General features: G+C 33.5%; 1 protein-coding gene across 6 annotated transcripts in view; it reads right to left on the bottom strand.

The window, feature by feature from the left end:
• Positions 1–6,561: 6,561 nt before the first annotated feature.
• Gprk2 (G protein-coupled receptor kinase 2) overlaps positions 6,562–20,166 on the bottom strand; it is a 71,322-nt gene continuing 57,717 nt past the window's right edge. For all 6 annotated transcript variants that reach the window (XM_072902899.1, XM_072902894.1, XM_072902893.1 and 3 more), the window contains 6 exons: positions 14,531–14,626; positions 13,206–13,563; positions 12,124–13,030; positions 11,727–11,864; positions 10,874–11,002; positions 6,562–10,553 (listed from right to left, as the gene is read on the bottom strand). In XM_072902899.1, the coding sequence (XP_072759000.1) occupies positions 10,458–10,553; positions 10,874–11,002; positions 11,727–11,864; positions 12,124–13,030; positions 13,206–13,563; positions 14,531–14,626 (1,724 nt within the window). In that variant the 3' untranslated portion in view covers positions 6,562–10,457. The remainder of the gene's footprint in view (positions 10,554–10,873; positions 11,003–11,726; positions 11,865–12,123; positions 13,031–13,205; positions 13,564–14,530; positions 14,627–20,166) is intronic.

The following is a 20,166-nucleotide window of genomic DNA, read 5'->3' as shown; positions in this document are numbered from 1 at the left end:
TCTAGGTAAAAGGGGGGAAAAAAAATCGATTGTGATCTCATCGCGATTATATCTCTCTCCGTGAGATAAACTGCATTAGAACTAGAACGGAAGAGCCGAATTGTAGAGAGTCCGATCAGAGCGCGCGCCAGAAAGTTGAGATAACGATTAAAACGTCATTGTAATTAATTAATTAAGCGCTGTTTAAGCTGTTAGTTTTAGTCCGATAGCGTTCCTTCGATAGGCGATGTTTGCTATACGTGTATCGCGATCCTCGCGTTATCTCAACTTTGTTACTTTCTGGCATTCGTGCGCAATTGTAATTTGAAATCTATTATCTACCATCGTTCGGCAAACATTCCATATTTACGGGATATTCACATATTGATTCGTTTATTTTTATAGTCAAGCTAGGGATGCAAATATCCAAAAACGATATCGATATATTCGTATATTCGATATTAATCGTAGAAGATTCGTAGAAGATATATTTGCAGAAATTAGTGTTTTTTTTTTTTTAATTAATAAAAGAGCCGAAATATGCCGCGAATTTCAATCTTAAGAGAAAGAGCCTTAGAAGAATTAAATTATTAAAAAGAGAATAATGTGAAAAAACTGTGATTATATATAGATGCTAATAACTATATTTTTATTTCTCTGACATATTTTTGTCCTTTTTGTTGACAATTTTATAAAAAATGTGTCTATTTATAATGTTGTTTTATGAATTTTACTGACAAAACTTATTTATTTAACGACTTAATTAATTTGCTTTAGAAAAAAAGAAGGTTTAATGCGATAACTGTTGCAAAGATGTCCTCGTGTCTTATTGCAAAAAATGTAGAATATTTTGATATATCGTTAATATATCTTGCATCCCTAATAGAGAGAGAAATCTGTGAGCATATACGTGGAAGAGACTTAATTCTTCGTTTCAACAAAAACGTACTTTTTTAAAACACGTGCTTGCATTTTCGTCTTTTCCGTTTGTAAGTTAATTCCTAATTTTAATTTAACTGTAATAATCCGTCGCGGTTCTATAAAACGGAAGAGTTAAAAGTGCATTTGTTACGCGCTGACACTTGATTGTCAACGTCGCATAATAGTTTTACATTTTACTGCCACTGGTGATAAAATGCGTGTGTGTGCGAATATGTGCGCGCGTATGTGTATATGTGCTCAATGCAAACGTACATACATGGATCAATCGAATAAAGTCGGTCGGCACGGTTCGATGCATGAGAAAAAAGATAAATGGGGATTAAAGAAGGATAAAAAAAAATATTAGTCTTTTGCTATTTGAAAAGAGGAATAAATAGCGATAATTTTAATAAAATGAAACACACAGAAGGAAATGTTTTCTGAAAAAAAAAAACGTATACATATTAAAGTGAAATAGTGACGTTTGCACAGGCAATTTGGTGAATGAAAAAGTAAGAAAGGTAACACGAAATGATAATTATTAAGTGAATCTGTAAGTTCATGCGTACTTTTGACAAACCCCAATAATAAATAAAAATATACTTTTTTAATTATGATATATTTTTTATTTTCAAATAAATTATTATCAATCGCATGAACTTATGAACGTTCACCATCACGATATGATTATATTGTTTGTTGAATCACTGAAATCCTCATCTACTTCAAAATTAATTACAAAGGAATTAAAGAAAAAAAAAGGAAAGGAGAAAGAGAAGTTTCGCTCCAGCCATCGATTGCAAAAAAATGTGTTTTGGTTGACAGGAAATTTGTATAATACTCGATCTTTGGGCGCGTTTGTGCCTCTCAAAACGTAATTATACTTAAATAAAGTCTCGAGATTTTGGTATAAAAAAAAAAAAAATAATAACGCTTTAAAGTGTCCGGGGAGCAAAATTCATTGGATGAAATTTCGATTTTGACTGCTTCGCCGCGATTAGTTATTTTCATTCTTAATAGCACTTTGTTCTCTTCGGTGAAAGATTTTTTTTTATTAGATATAGTATTGTATGCACTATACTTTGCATCCTTATAATTATCCTTAGAACTTTGTTTCTCAGAGCAAAAGGTAATCTATCTAAGCGCAAGAAACGATACCGTTGCACATATCGTAGTAAAATTGTTCTAGGACCAAGCTTTCTCTACAGGGTGTTCTTAAGACGGGATCTCGCCTAATTGAAAAGAGCCATCCTAACTTCCTACATAGTTTTAGTTACCGCAGTATCATATTTAAGAGAGCAGCTCGACGATTCGTCTGTTTTAAAATTTGGACGTTCAAAAAAATTAATAAAATCGTTCCTACAATTATTACACCGTTCCATAATTTTTTTTTGCGATATAACATATAAATAACTATTATGAACGTAATCTTTCTCGAGACATTCAAGACAATAATTTTCTTTTGTGAAATTGGACCGTTTCTTCATAATAGAAAGACGGATCGTTGATATTACTGGTCGCAAGTGATAATTATATAATTCTTCGTCATTTAGCTATACTTTTATGGAACATGTTTCGAGAATCACAAACATTCATCAACGCTTCTCAGGATGCCTGTAGGTAGAGAATAACATAACGTAAAGACTGTTAGACTTTCTTAGCTATAATATATTTAAATAAACATTGATTATGTTTTTAATATTTAAAACTATGTGCTAGTTTTTATTGTCCTTTACTGAGGCAATAATAATTATTACTGAAAATCGTATTAAAAAGTGTGCATATGAATATTATTATTAATGAGAATAGGAATAATAATTTTACAGATGTTAAAATAAATTTAGCGCTTTTAATTAAATTGTAAATAATCGTTGTAAACACGATTTTGATAAAAATATTAAATATTAACAGATACATACCAGCAGGCATTCTGACTCGTGACAATAACGCATCAATGAATTAATCGATGGTATAATTAAGTGAAAAAAAGAGAGAAAGAAAGCGCGCGCGAGAGAAAGAGAGGGGTGAGGAAAAATATTATTAATATGTGAGTGCATTTTTTATATTAATTTTTAAGTTAAAGCCTGTAATACGAGTGTGCGTTTAGGTCGATTTTGCTAGATCGAGATTGACCTATCGATTATAACAATGAATTGTGTAAAGTAATGCATCATTTCCTCGAATAATGCATTACGAATTTAACAAATAACTGTAGCTTAGGATCTGAGCACGTAAAAAAGTTGGAAAGAGGAAAAAAATATATAAATATATATAAAGAGCAAACTGTGACAATATACATATATATATATATATATATATATATATATATATATATATATATTGTGTACAAAACTGTGTATCAATTATATGCATCCCTCTCACACTCGTGACTGGAAGAAATAAACGGACTCATCAAAAAGTACCGCCGTTTTGATTTTCTCACAAATGCGAGTATATAGTTTAACTATAGAAAACAAAAGTAAACAATAAAGACAGAAAAATCAACAACAACATCACGAGTCTGGTTATATACGTATCTATATATTTTGCATGTATAAACATATAAGTTATAAATACAGTAGGCCCGCGCGTATTTATAACTTACACACGATAATATATATATGTATATATTTATAATATTTATATAATCTTTCTTTTTCCGCAGCGCGGTTGTACAACGTATCCGAAGTTGTAAAAAACGAAAATATTCATTTGGCTCTCTCCGTTTGTAGAACAGAATACTATTTTACATTATCTCGTTCGATTCCCTTTCCAGGATTGTCCGTTTGCGTAACGAATCGTTTGCCTACTTAAAACCTAATAAAAATCCGAGTTTAAAACATTAAATTGTTTACATCGCTAGATCGCACAGTAATAATAATAAAAAAAAATGTTGAAATCTGTCTCATGAAGATTTCGCTATATACGTATATAAAAACGAATTAATACCTGGCCTGTCAAATTATTAATTAATCACTGACCAACGTTTATTCATCCGATACACTCTTCTTTTTTTTTTTTTTTTTTTTGCCGGTTCGGATAAATCGGAAGAATACAAAGCGTACAAATAATCATGCGCGCGCATACATCATTAATTAATAATTTAAGACGCTTAATTAGGCTTTCATATTGCTACAGTTTGTCCTTCGGTCGACGGGCTTACGCGAAAAACTCGCGATTAATGATTAAACTAGACGCCTCTAACGCGCCTTCGTGTATGTGTGCGAGTTTATTGAAACTCGCCTTGTTAAAATATATAAATATACGCTATGATCTACAGTGGGACGACGTCGCGATAATAATTACATACTAATTCTGTAGCGAATTGATTGCGATAATCTCCCGTTATACAATAACACCGCTATCGTATAATGGTAAAGATCTAAACTTGTTTCGGGCGTGACGTTGCATTGCGAAAAAATTAGCTAATTAAAATTAAAATACGCGCAACACGGTTCCTTTTAATACGAAATTGCTACCATTTTTTCCAATAGTATTATAATTATCAATTTTTATCACTGTGTAAAACATCACGGTGTCACAATTATCTCATGTTGCATTTGCTCTTTTGATGATTGCCCCTTCCCAGCTACTTATATACACTGCTACTATAACTACTATTACACGTGTTAATGCCACCGCGATAAGTCAATCAACGCTAAAGTGGTGCTCCGTTATCTTGGCATGATGAATACAACGTCACAACTGAAGCAGCGAGGCGTTTATTACAGGTGATGTTGACACGGTAACAGGCCGAGGATGAGAGAGGAAAAATGAATGAGGAGACGAGATAGAGCGATAAGTGTCGCTTCGGCGCGAAACTCCGTTTCGCGAATACAGGCGACTTATCTTATTCGCTCCTTATATTAATATAATATATACAAGTATCTACTAGTCTGTGTGTCCCGTGCTTAATCAGTTTCTATCGATATTACTATCACTGACGTATTTACACAGAGAATTGTCGGACTCCTCACGCATATTATGCTATTCATATATATTATCCCCTATATAAATCCTTCGACGATGGACGCGAATGAAAAATCATGCACGAAATCATCGTTCAAAGTCATCATTCGCGCGAAGAAAATCCTCGTAAATTCTCGGAAAAATCGCGAGCAATATTTATTCTCGAAGCTTGACAATTTATTATTTTTATACTAATTTGGGATCCCACATTTTTTATTCACTGGGTCGCATTGCATATAAAATTATAGGACAGATCTTACAGGAAAAATAATATATATATATATATATATATATATATATATATATATATATATATATATCCGAGAGATTGTGATATAAAAATAATCTAACGTAATAAAAGAACTGTTTCTATACGTTGTCTACCTATATCGATCAGTTTTAAATTATACTGGCATATTGAAGACCATATGGTACTTGAATCTGTCATTGTCTGTCATCGAAATTATAACCAACAATACGGACAAATCTAATTAAAATATATCATTGCGATAATTTCACTCATCTCGTGTGAGATTAAAAACAAAATTCACTTTTCACACATTCGCAGCGATCGATTTTGATCGTCTTTGAAAACGAGTGCGAGCTTTCTAATACTTTCAGCCTGTTTTAAAATATAATTTCTCTTGTACAACAGACATGACAAACTGGCACAAACAACGTATCTGCTCAGGTATTTAGCTATCATTTAATTAACCTTCCAGGATCCTTTCAGTATCCTGTAAAGGTAAGGACGAAGACTCGCGTGACAAAATGGAATGGAACTAACAAATGTTACGTGTAGTACGACAAATATTAACGCGGAGGATATATCCATCTTCTTAAGTCAAACATTTTTTTTCCATTATTATTCATTAATTAATCCATCATCACTAGAGAACATTTGGCCTCGAGCTTGCTCGACGAGAGAGTTGAGTGCAAATGTAATTATGTACAGGCAACAAGAGCTATATATAATCTGATATTTTCAAAGTAAGATTCTTCCTCTGTCGATGAGATTTAATTTACAGAATACCTAATCCATATCCTATATAATATAATTGCGTCGATGAAATGTTTACGCAACAATTTAAATTCGAATTGTACAGGAGAAGCGAATGCTATTTGCAAAAGTATATTCAGCAGTCTATCATATGTATATATATATATACACCTATTTATATCTACTTTACATACATAAGCAAAAATATACATGTATATGTATATACATATATATATATATATATATATATATGTATATGAATAAGTTACGCGCTTATTTACTTAGAAAAATTCTTAAATAATTTGGTATTTTGTGAATATATGTATAATAGTCGAACACTGCATAATCTACAATCACTGTAGATTGTAACAGATCTTGCAATGCGGATCTCTTTATCCGTCTCCTTAAAATATATTTCTAAACTATTCGGCATAAATTAACAATGTAGCGGGATTAAACAGGAGACACTTGGAGAAATCACAGTTGAAAGATAACGTTGAGAGATTCTCTACTCTAAAGTGTGAGCTTGTGTGTTGCCGACGCGGAGAGAATCAAAATAATTACAAATTTATTGTATCTTTACGTAAAAACTTGCAAATTGAACATTGTTGAATTGAATTTTTATCTAGCAACTTTAAATTAATTAATTTAAATATCTCCTGCCACAAAAAAAGTAAATAAAGATCCATTTCTTATGTATAAAATTAAAAATATAATTAATTTACAATTTATTGTACAAATAATATATCGATCTGCAAATTAATTTTTAGATTAGTTCTTTTTAAGATTTTTTTAAACAAAGTTTAAAGAAAAAAAAGAATTTTTCTCTTTCTCTTATATTACGATGAATAGTAATGCTTTCACGTCCGCGTCGACGATGAGAGAACTGTCGTATAACAGTACGTCATGAGCGAGTGCGTATTTCGCGATTTATCTGACGGGAAGGGTTTTTCATACACCTGCTTTATCATACATCGATCTCGAGTCGGTTGACATAATCATTACAGTGTATGCGATAGAATAACATGTTTATCACGTAAATTATGTATCAGTGATAAGAATCGACGTTGGGAAAATTTAATTAGCGGTTAACTTAAATCACTCTAGTCATTGTTCTCTGCTAGATGTACATACCCTATCATTTCAATGTCCGCTATTACATACGTGTTAAAAAATGGACGTCAATTATCAGCCGTGTCAAAAATAATGCCCTGGGTTGTGAGAGAAAAAAATCTCCAATTTTTTATTTGCAGAAGGACAGCTTTTAAGCTAATGTTTTAAATTACCTGCATATACAAAAAAAAAAAAAAAAAAAAAATGAGGGAAAATTTTCTCTTGAAAATAACGTCTTTCTCGATATTTTTGGAAAACATGATATATTAATACATATTTAATATGTTTCCTTCAAATGTGTATGTTTAATATATCATAAATCCGACATATGTATGTCAAGAGAAAATATCTGAACATAAAATGAGGAATGATTTACTCTCCTAATACTTAACCGAGAGACACTTGACCTCCACTCTTCAATCAGTCTCGGTCTCGGCAAATTAGTCTTACTTATTTCAACGTATAATCATAAAGAGTAATTATCGTGACAATATAGAGCCATGAAAAGAAGTTTGTTTGGGGTGTTGTTCGGCGATTGCTAGATGCAATTTGTGATTCTCGAAAATATACCTTTCGTTAATTAATTCACACTAATTTGCATATGTGTGCGTGAGCCTGTTTGTGCGATCTCATTTGTGTAATTTTTCTTTCTATAATAATTCATTTACAAATAAAAAAGAAAGAACAAGAAATTACTTATACACTTTTTTTGTGCCACTTGTAAATCTAGAATGAGCTCTTCAAACATTTATCTTAATTTAATAATTTCGCCTAATTATCTTTTTGTAGCTCCTCGGCGAAAAGCTGTAACGTTTGATAACAAATTTTCAAGACTAATTACTATGTGTTCAATCATTGAATCAATCTTTCAATATGTAATATTGATGTCATAATGTAAATGACAGAATTTCGTTATCGTGTTAAATAAATACATTTCACATGCTTAGAAAATGTTAAAATAAAAATTAAAAAAAATGTTTAATCTATTTTTACTATTATTTTTAATATCGATCAAATTTTGTGACATTATTTTCTTATGTGATTTTTTTATATGTGTTTTATAAATCTGTTGGCGATACCAATTCCTGTAACAGAGATTCTCAATGAGATTGGTAGATGAGAAGCGCAATTTCAAATGCATCGACATTTGCATTTGAGTTTACGAGATATATTAAAAGAAAAGCTACCCGACATTCTCGGCACAGTAGCTCACGACAACTATCTGCCAGATATGTAATGGCCGAAGAACTTCAATCGTTGGCACACGAATCACGATTGGAGAACGTCCAAAGTGCTCGCAAACTGTCCAAAAGTGTGTCGTTAATACGATCTGTCGCGCAATTCGCAAAATCTCGCTCGTTTCTCAGACAACGTTATCGAAGCATCGCAAGGATTTATCTGCCACACGACAGAAAATAAATTGCCAAGATCTAAGATATTTTATAATAAAAATAAAACTTTGGTATATTCTAATATAGTATCTTCTTTTGATAAGTAGACTGGCCCGATATCTTCGATTTTAATCTAATTTTAATTCTTCGAGAGATCAAGAGTCGACTTTCCTTTAAAATTGATCAGAATCTTTATTTTATTATTAAATTAAAATTATATCCAGGTCAATCTGAATACTAGGAATTAACTCATCATGAGAGATTTTTCGTGTCTTTTTTCAAGAGATAAAATAAGTCTGAAAAAATAAAGATACTGAGAAATGATGACGCGACTGTTATATAATTACGTTTTAAAAAGACACTGTTAAAGGATATCAAATGTTGCTCGATCATAACGCTCGAAACTATACTAATTTTCATTTATTACCTTTCATTCCTTGTTGTCTGGACATTTGTTCGTTTACGTGAATTAGCGATAACAATCCGTTCACGCGGTTAAACCAATGTCGTACAATGCTAAAGGCATCCGAGCAGACACCATTTATTCTTGTTATTTCACGAAAACGTGAAACAACTGAAAACATTTAATTAAGTTTATTTTTATTCGTCATTTTATTAAATTTATTCGGTGTCACCATTTGTGGCAATATTGCATCAATATATCGTTCCCGGCGCCATCAATTCCCTTTCACATTAAACGCACGTGCCTTCAACCTCTAGATATACGTATCGAGTTAACGTTTATAAACGGACGAGCGTGTACGCGAGCGTTTATTTGCTCCACGGTGGTATCGGGTGTCCGTTTACTGGTAGCTTAACGTCGCGATACACCACGGGAACGAGCGAGCGCCGAGTCACGTGCTCTTTTACGACCTGTCGGTTTCACGTGCGCGTTCGCGTTATCGCTCGTCTACGCACTTCTCTTATTCTATTTCGGCCAACGCGCGAATTTCATCACAGATCCTATCGAGCGCGATATTCATCAAATCATAAAAGCTATTCGTGCGTATTCTGAAGTTTACGACTCAAAGTTCTTGGCCATCTAGTTTAATCGCTTCCGACAATACGAGCTTACAAACTGCATATCGGGGTCGACCAAAAACTAGATCGAGCGATTATATTTCGAGATTTTCGGAAAATATCTCAAACGATTTAAATAAATAAAGTTATATTGTGTAAGTGCGATGAGAAAAACGCTTTTTAAAAAAATTAATGTATCATATAAATTAATTTTATATATTATTTATATATATATATATATATATATATATACGCGGTCTCAATTTAAAAAAAAATTTCGTAAGTACATATAAAAAATTTTTACATACGCAAATGATTGCGTATTCGCTTACATTTTTGTACATCTAAATGTATTTGCTCTTTTCATCCTTCCTAAGTTGCTTCTCAATTTAAAATTAAAATTTACAGCCGAAACTCGAGATTGAAAATTTCAAGCATTTCGCGGTTAATAAGAAATAAGATATATATTTTTTAAATTAGATTTTCCTTGTATATTCGGAAAATGACATATATCTCATTGTGCCGATTAAGATAACCATCTATGCACATGTCGTCTTGAATCCTCCGTGATTCATGAATCGAGACACATCGAGGCTTAATAAAGTAGGTCGATGTACGCACAAAAGTACGCCCGTCCTACCCGAGAAAGATTATACTTGGTAACGAATATATATACCTACCACCTGACTGTATACAATACTGGCGTGAGTCGTGTATGACTATGTATATGCGTAGACGTATATGCGTATAGAATCGCGCGAAGTCTTGTCGCGCTGATCTCAGATGGGACCTAGTGAATCCAAGAGAATGTGTCGGAAATCATGACACTTCGAGTTCGCAGTCGCAATATTTTCCTATTAAGCGAACCGTGTATCCGTGCTCGTAAACAGTTACCGCGAAGTCGGATGCCGTCGAGAGGAAAAATCAGAGAGATCGGCTTGCTCTTATCACAGCAGCCGCTGGCAACAGCAGCGTCTGGACACACGTCGTCGTCAGCCGCGGCAACAGTGTCGAAACGGCGACGACGTCGATCGATTCAGGTTGTTACTTGCATTCATCCTGGATCAGCTGGCTGGCATTTCTGAGCTCTGTGTCTGCGACAACTCTTGCAAATAGCATTCCGACAGTGGGACTTCCCTGGTACGAGCGCTCTGTTTTCTCTGCGTAAAATTGTAATACATGTATCATTGTAATAACATTTTAATAATTTTTACAGCACTTATAAAAAATTAATTTTATTAGGACGTGAAAAAGTAGATTTTCCCCAAATGTTTAAAGAACATTGCAATTTCTCAGTTATCTTTTCAGTATTCTGTAATTGTAAAAAGTATATAAAGAAAACTTAAAATAATCTAAATATTTTCAAACATTTAAAGATATTCAATATATTTTTTAAATGTCTTTTGCGTTCTTTTTATTTAAAATTAGATTTAAAAAAGTTTAAAAAAAATTTGCAAAGGTTCGTAAAACACAAAGTTACCTTTCTTCGAAAGGGAAAACAGCCTCTGTCCTCATTGTTGGGCGGAGTATGATTTACCAATAAATCTGGGGTGGGTGTGTTGTTAGGACCTAGTACGTTCAGCTCCTTAAAACACTCAGTCTCTATCATCTGCAAGCAAAGGAAACGAAGACGAACACGTCAGAGGTTGCAGCTCAACGATCTCAGTTCGCGAGGTACGTGGTGAATGATTTAAGATCGGCAGAAGCTAAAGGTGGCTCGTGTGTAACGCGTCTACGCAACATCGTAGCTTTAAATACATCCAGTCTGAATAATGCCAGTGATAACGAGTGCCTCTTGCGTTACCTCTGACGTAGGAAAACACTTTGCTATAAGCTACGTATTTTTTTGATCCAAGTGTTTGCATCGTTTTCCAGATGTTGCAATGCGTATAATATTTTCGGAAAGTAAAACGAACTCTTCTTTTTTCTCAAGCAATCAGAGAATCTTCTAAAGCAACAATTAGATAACAAAACTTTATAATTGTGCGACTTTAAATTTACATGTATTTCATTTTTTTCTTTAAATTTCAACTTGATATTTTATTTAATTTCGAAGCTCACAAAAACATATATGAACGTCGTTCGTCTTTAAAATTTTCTCGATGAAAAGAATAATCTTTTAAATTTGTCAAAAAATTCACGCATGGGCGATCGTAAAGAACATAATTTACATTCACGGTATAATAAAGATCTTGTTAAGCGATCGTCTGCTGATTGTCGCGTAGAACCAATATTATTTTTATGAGAAGAGTCAAAGGCCTTCATGAGGCACAACGTGTCTCATAATCGATGATTACAATACGAATGTGCGATGTCTACGATGCATCACTTACCTCATTTTGCCATGGAATGGACACACTGCCGGTGTTGAACTTGCTATAAAAGGTATCGTCTGTGGCGTCTAAATTGACACCTTTTACCGTGGAGAACTGCTCAATATCCAGAACGTCTTTGGCGTAAACTGCGCGAGGCTGTAACAATAACGCACAAAATAATTATGATTTTGATTCATTTTTAAATTATCAGTATTTTTATATTATCAGCGAAAACCATTTCGTATATAATCATAAATATTATTATATCGATTTGGCGTAATTATCAAAATTAAACTTTCATACGATAAGTAAACTAACAATTAAACGCAAAAATGTGCGTAACAAGAGTAAAGCAAAAGAAAAAACAAACAAAGTTTCGACATCAATAAAACGATCGATCACAACACCTACTTACGTCCGGCACAAATGGCGGTTCCCACATACCGGCCTCGACCCTCTTCCAGTTCAAACACTGAAAAAAACCATGAAGCTTCACCTCCTTCGCCCCGTGCCGGCCACACTTGCAGCCGAGTCTGTTCTTCGGACTCTTCTTCAACAGTTGCTGACATAGACTCTTGGCGTCCTCGCTGAACTTGGGCGAGTACCTCTCCTGATCCTCCTTGACTCGTCTGTCGACCTCCTCGCGCTTGACCTTCTCCTTACGGGCACGAAACGGTGCCTGACCCTCAATCATCTCGTATAACAGGCAACCGAAGCTGAACCAGTCCGGTGAAAAGGTGTATTTCTCATTGTCGATTACTTCGGGCGCCATATAACCTACCGTGCCAACTCTACCCCGCACCATATCACCCTCGGTAATCTCGACCGCAAGACCGAGATCGGATATCCTCACGTGACCGTGATCATCCAGCAGTATGTTTTCCGGTTTACAGTCTCTGTAGACAATACCCTGAAGATGAAGGTGCTCCAGGCCACATACCACTTCGGCTGCGTAGAATCGGGCGCGATTTATATCGAAACCTGGTTCACCGCCCATGTTGTAAATGTGGAACTTGAGATCGCCGCCATTCATGATTGTCAACACGAGACAGAGCGCATCTTTTGTCTCGTACGCGTACGCGAGCGAGACGACAAATTTAGAGTTGATCTTCTGCAGGATGTTCTTCTCGATCAGCACCATCGATTCGCCCTTCCGCTTCTTGATGCGCTTCTTTTCTAACTTCTTGCACGCGTACATCTTACCGGTGGCGCGCACTTGGCAAGCACAGACTTCACCGAAACCGCCCTTGCCTAGCACCCGATACATTCGGAAGGTCTTGTACGTCACCGGTTGTGCCTCCAGCCATTTCCATTGGAGATACCTGAAAAGATATATAGAAAAGATGCTTCCAGAATGTAGAAACTTTTTCGAAATTCTCAAAAATTTTCCTTACGATCTCTAACATTATCCATAACTTTCGTCTTCAAAGTTAAAGTTTTATCGAAGGAAATTTATCTTATTCATTGATTACAAATATATATTTATTAATCTGTTACCTATAGAAGTAGAAACTGCTGAGGAAGGCTGAGAATGGTTCGCCAGCAAGAAAGTTCTTCACGGTCTGCGCGACCTCGACGAAGAGCTCCTTACCGCCGGTGCTGAGCCGTTCCTCGCATTGCGAGATCAGGGAGTCGTTCAGGATGTCGACCACTTCCGAACCCTCCCGCTTCAGATATTGTTCGAACAACTCCTTCGCTAGCTCGATGCGGTTTTCATCTAGCTCGATCTCGTATTTCTCAATCGCGTCGAGAAACAGGTTGTAACGATGGTAGGCTGGTTTCTTGTCCTGGCAGAACTGTCGAAAGAGCAGCCGCCCGATCGGCTGCTGATCCACCACATAGCCGTACCTGATGTCTGTTCGACATCGAATTATGATAATTATATTCTAAGGTCAATTCCTGAATGTATAAAAAGTTATATAATATAATATTTTCGACGAAATCAATTTGTACTTTATATATATATACTTTTTATTTAGATACTGGTCTTTTTAAAAACAAATTACGTAAATCTGCAGAACTCGTTTCCAAAATAAGATTTATATTTTATATTATCTTTTTTCAAAAGTATGATGAAAACATATATTTCTAGATATGGCACTCAATAAAAAGTAATTTCAAATTAACTTGAATGCCTTTGAAGTATTTAATTTGAATATAATTTGATTATTTCAGTTTAATTCACAATTTGATTTCAAATATAATAAGTTTTACATTATAAAGTAATACAGATCTATTTTCAGTAAAAAAATATTTTACATATTTAATTTTATTTCAAGTTTAAATTACAAAAGTGTCATAATTGAAAAAAATAATAACATTCTGTTTAAAAAAGTATCGACATTCTATAATAAAATAATAATCGATTACAAAATAATTTGCCAAAGATTTATAATATTACAGATAATTTAAAATAATGATATAAAAAAAATAATTTCTTGAATATTTTAGAATAGTGGCTTATTTACATATATATGAATATAAGAGAGATGCATTCATCCGCAAGTTTCGATTAGTCGGCAGGGTCTTATCAGAGTAGGTTAACGGGACACGCAACGAACGATTGTCTCATTTCCTTGCAATTTTTTCACATTTTACTGCGTAGTATATGTTGCATATCGAGATTCAATAATCACGAGCCTACTACATAAGTGAATTTTGAACACAAGATGTTTTTATTTTTATTGTTTTTGTTTTTATTTTTGTTTAAGCACGAAAATCGTGCTTAAACAAAATATTATTTGGATAAATAGCTTTCTCTAAAATTTTTTTTTTATTTCTCTTATTTCTATGGTCTTAAATTTTTGCTTTTAAAAACTCACCCAGTTTATCTTTTAGGCCGATGCATTGGGAAATATGTGGGAACTGAAGTATCTTCCGCCATTTCTTACTCTTGCCCTTGTTGCTGTCACCACCGCCTATGCAGAAAGAAACACGGAAACTTTAAAAAAATATATAAGCATCACGAAATACACAAAATAATAAGTCTTATCATCAAACAACTTTATTTTATTTCCTATTTCATTTCTTGACACTACCAATTTTTTTTGCATCACTGCGAGCTATTTCAAATTTTTCATCGGAAATTTTATCATCGCGTAGATAAAAGGAAAAATTTTCCAATTTCCATGTTCGCGCCGCTGTACGTTAATTAAAAACGAATACGCGCATGGTTTACCAATATGATAGCCATTAATTAAAGGTCGAGCGGAATTTGTAATAATCCCCAATGTATGTTATATTGATAGATCCCGAGCGTTCAAAGATTAAAAATAAACTAAAATTATTGCTTTATTCGCTATCATCGTAATTTTTGTCCAATAATATAGGAATCTGGAAAAACAATCGTGTATTTAAAAAAAAATTTGTTCTATATTTTGTAGAATAAAATTTTGCCAAAAATTTTTCGACGTTAACATTATAGCACACAACACGTGTGTGTAATATCAAACATATTTGCAAAAAATATGCCCACATTAAATATTAATGTTTCAATATCTTTTTTAATATAAGTTAATCAATTATTCATACACGCTGAAATTATTTCGAAAAATACGTAAAAACGCATTTAAGAAGAAAATTTACGCAGTCTTTACGTCCATTCGATTCTGAATCAGGTGCTGGCTTCGCAAACGTCTTCACGGTGGATGGACAGCGAAATACCGGATTGTAAAGTGCCGGCAGTTACAGAATTCACTCAGACAGAGATAACGGCATATTGGATCAGCATTACGAGATTTATCCCGGCACTTCGAAGAATTCGAAACGACATTAAATTCGAAATCCGTCAGGGTAGAAGCTAAACGAGAAAAAAGTTATTCCATTTTGCTGTTCATGTAATTTATCACCGGAACACATAATAATTTTTACGTTTCCTTCAGTGAAAACCATTTGAAAAAAGTTTCTTCATTTAAACCGCGCGGTATAAAATTTCACATTTTATTTCTTAACAAAATTAATTCTGCCACTTTTACGTATATATCTAATAAAATGATACTAATGGATCATAATAAATTACTAAAATTCAGGACCTTATATATAAAATATTTAACTATAAATTATTGTATTTAATATATTTTCTTAAATTTATTTTCCTTAACACATATTCTAATTTAATAAGAGTACAGTTTGTTTAATAAATACGATAAATAAATCTCTGTTATCACTCTATATAATATAATTGATTTTTTGAAACTAAAATTTAACTACAATATTTCGAGAGAGAGAAAACAATATTATTCCAGTTATGAACGAGCAAAAAAATGACTTTCGGCAAACTAAACTTCTCATATATATTTCATCCTCTTTCAACCGTGGATAACTATGAATCAACTCATATGCAAAATGTTATTTACAATGGAAAGTTCTGACAGCAAAATACTATTGTGCACATTAAACAGAAATCTGTTAATATTTTCGACGTAAACATCATAACGTTAGATAACGCAATACGCGCAATCTACGTGACATTCCGCATTAATATATGCAGCAATAATGACCATTTTTTATATCATTAAATTACAAGATTTATTATCGAATAATCATGCTAATACAAAAGCAGCATAACAAATTTGAAGAAGATTTATTATCGAGAATTATAAATTCTTAGAATAACCAGTTTTATAACGCATAAAATGTCTATTTGCAGACATTTCCTCCTCTATACGGACTCTTTAATCAACAGACAATCAATTTATTTTTACAAAATATAGAAATATTAATATAATATTTTTTATATTTGTTATCGTAGATACATACATATAAGCAAATGGGAATCTAGAGAATTTAATTTCCAAAATGAAAATGGGCGACAAAAATTTATCTAGTCCCAAGTGAGTTTTGATTAGAGTCCCAAATTTAAGAAATAATTTTAAACATACTTAAAAATGAACGCTCGATTGCAAATTATTTGCACAATACGCGAATGAAAGAAATTAATGAAAACATGTAAATTTCCAAACACTCTATACATTTATATACATTTATTTAAACGAATTCCGGTTACGAATAAAAAGACGTCGTAGTCTTCATCGCGGAACCCGCAAAATTCCCCGCGCGACGACGGCGGTATCGATCGTGCGGAAAAACGAAAAGCACACGGAAAACGGGAGAGAAAAGTACGAGGGAGAAATGCATGGATACTAGGTCTCAAGTTTTTCGCTTTCGTGAACACCTCATTGTATAGGTCACTCCAAGAAAACTATATCTCTATTGTGTACCGAGACAATAGATTATCTGACAGAAAGTCACTTACATAGAGCGCCATATGTCACAATAAAAACTTCGTATTTTGTCCGCAAGTTAACAATACATATATTGAAAACTTTGACGAATAATAAACGGAAATGTCAAATAGAGAAAATTCAAACAATAACACTAAACCACGTTAAACTCAACTCCAATTCAATTTACTTTTATTATTCGATGAATTATCCATGAGAAATATTAACAATACAATGAAGTTATACTTTTCTCACTTTGATGAAATAAAAAAGAAAAAAAAAAAAGAAAGATTGAATTGTACACCGATAAATTATTCATAATCGAGAGAAGAAAAAAAAGTGACACTCAAAGCCTCGAATAAATATTCGTTAAGATCGAGTCGACTCGAGAGAGTTAAATAGAGTGTCCGGGTATATCATTTTATGCTCTCTCCTCGAGACACCCTGTACTTTGTCGACGTACCACGGGCCCGCTCGTTCGATCCCCAACGAGCGGAAGTCGGGGGTCGCGTAGCTCCACCTTCTCTTCCACATCGGTGGAGGAAAAGGGAGGAAAACGGGGGAGGAAACGCGGCGCAGTGCTCCGATGCGTGTGAATTGCATTGCGCGGAACGAGGACCTGTCCAATGCACGCGCTGCATCCTGCCTACAGAACGAATCTGTCGTATCTTGCCATCAATCGTTAAATGCGATCCGTGAAAAGTACTCGTGAAAATAGTATGTGAGTTATGATAGGAAATATACTTTTTTTATGATTAAATCAAGATTTTATTTAAAATTTATTTTAATCTTTTATTTTTATTTTTTTTTAAATTTATTAAAAAATTATTTATACATCATTAAAATTTATTTATATCGAAATAGGACAACAAATGAATTTCGTGGAATTATATCTTAAAAGTAGAAACTTAATTTTTCCGAATTATTTCAATATTAATTATTATAAAAACTTGAAAATTTGTTTTAAATGTTGAACAAACACACCGTTCAATTTTCATCTCGTATTTCTAGCAAACAATTATTTTTTCACAATGTATCAACTTATACAATTATTGTCCAACCAATGTATAAACGTGTGTTAATACCGCGAAATAAAAAACCGCATTCGATTTGATTAATTGCATAAGAATAGAAGATAAAATACATGATTATTTGCGCATATCTTCAAGAAATCTAAAGAAAAAAAAGATATCTGATGGAATTATATAACCAAAAGTAATGTTGCAAAATATTCTAATAATTCTAAGTATACTTAATGTTAGAATATTTTACAATACTGTAAATAGTTAAAATAAACTGATCAAGAACTTACTCCATTTTTATTCTAATTTTTTCGCTTCAGCTCTTTAATTGAAATAATTTTCTGAAATTTTTAACAGAAAATACGTAAGCGCGTCGCGTCACGCATATTGTTTGCATATATATATATATATATATATATATATATATATATATATATATATGCGATATATCATCAGCAAATAATCTCAATATGTATTTACTCATTCGCTTTACATTTTATCAACATTCGCGACCAAGCACAAGCACGATTTACATCATTACGTTTTAATTTAAAATAGTTGTTGTTATTACTGCGAGCTGGTAATTTATTCGCGACAACTCGCATTCCGGTTGTGGAATTTTCTCATGTCTCATCGTCATCACGTAATTATGTCAGTATGCGATAGCTACACTCGTAGCTTCATTTATGATAATTGCATTGCGCGTATCTACTTTGCTATCATTATGATAATTGGGGTTCCCGGAACTCGACCCGAAACGTAACTTTCGATTATACAAACGTCGATATGTGTATATCCATTTTATGAAACGCATCTTCCCGCAAACAATCGTACAATATATGTATGTATCGTCTCATCATTACTTTATACTTTGTCATTTAATATTACATTTTATCTATAAGTATCATAAGTGTCATTTCTATTGTATCATTGTAGAGATGTTGTATGTATTGAAGCTTTTTCATAGAAATAATGAAAAATTCATAAATACACATTTATAGATTGATTGATCGTCAGATTTATTCGACTACAAAATTAAATTTGAACTTTTCCTTTTTCTGCAATATGCTAAAACTGTCTATTGTCAAGAATCGTAAAATATGTCTGACAAAGAAAATAAACTCTTCGGAATAAAAATTAGATTCACTAATATTGGACGCGTTAACGTGTTCCGTTCAAATGCGATTTCATAGGTGTCCATCCCAATAGAGTTTGTGAAAAGAAAGCCGGAACTCTAATTGGCACCATCAGACTTTGACATGCGAGCTTTACGTATGCAAAACTGGCGCACCGTGTCCTGCAGGGTTAATCCGGGATTAACAACATCGGGGACATACCTCCCGACACGCAAACGTTACGAGGTGACGGCTTCGCAAACGCAACAAGAGACCGCGCGATAAATTGGGATTTCGTAAGCTCGAAAGTTTTTCACCGACGCAACAGATTGATTACAGTCATTTGTCGATCGAGCGCCCCGTTAATTACATCGCCGAATACGATGTAGGACGATAGACCGCTAATTAACCCGTTACCCCTCTAACTATCGGCTCTCCTATATATTTACGTAATTCGCGGCTCTGTCGGGGCTCCTGCTGGGGCTTTCATTTGTAAAGTTTATCAAGGCGATGCGATTACAAAGCTATTGATGTAGTCGCCATTGGTTCTCTCGCTATCACGCGAATCCATTTACCTACTTTCCGACTATGGCGCGCTCGCACTCTCTTCGACAGGACGTCGTTCGTAATTTACTAATTAAATGCCGGTCGGTGGTGGTAACCCTCGACTGGTTGCCAGCCAATCGTAATTTGTGGTGATCGACGGAACTCAGTCAAGTTAGGAGAACGTAATCATGATTTCTATGCAAATTTTATTCGAAAACTCCCGGAGACTTCGGGCTTTCAGTCTCTCGAATTAAATTCCGTTGAAATAAAATCCATTTAAAGATTAAAAAAAAAAGAAAAAAAATTAATCCATTATCTATTTTCATCCTCGAAATTTAACTTGGAATTTTTTAAATTCCTTTAATTAAGCCGACACCGTTAAAGTGTTTTAAAATTTAATCTTAAAAAAGTTTTGGATTTTCTCTTCCAACGGAAGATTTTTTTTCTCAAATACAAAATTGTTCGAACACAAAATGAAATCGTCAAAAATTGTGTTTTCTTGCAAATCAAATTTTTTCATAATAATCAAAAATTTCGTGGTATAAAGAAAAAA

Source organism: Anoplolepis gracilipes, chromosome 12, assembly GCF_047496725.1.
Source record: "Anoplolepis gracilipes chromosome 12, ASM4749672v1, whole genome shotgun sequence".
NCBI lineage: Eukaryota > Metazoa > Arthropoda > Insecta > Hymenoptera > Formicidae > Anoplolepis > Anoplolepis gracilipes.
The sequence above is the reverse complement of the archived record's forward strand: the minus strand, read 5'-3'. Positions and strand labels throughout refer to the sequence as shown.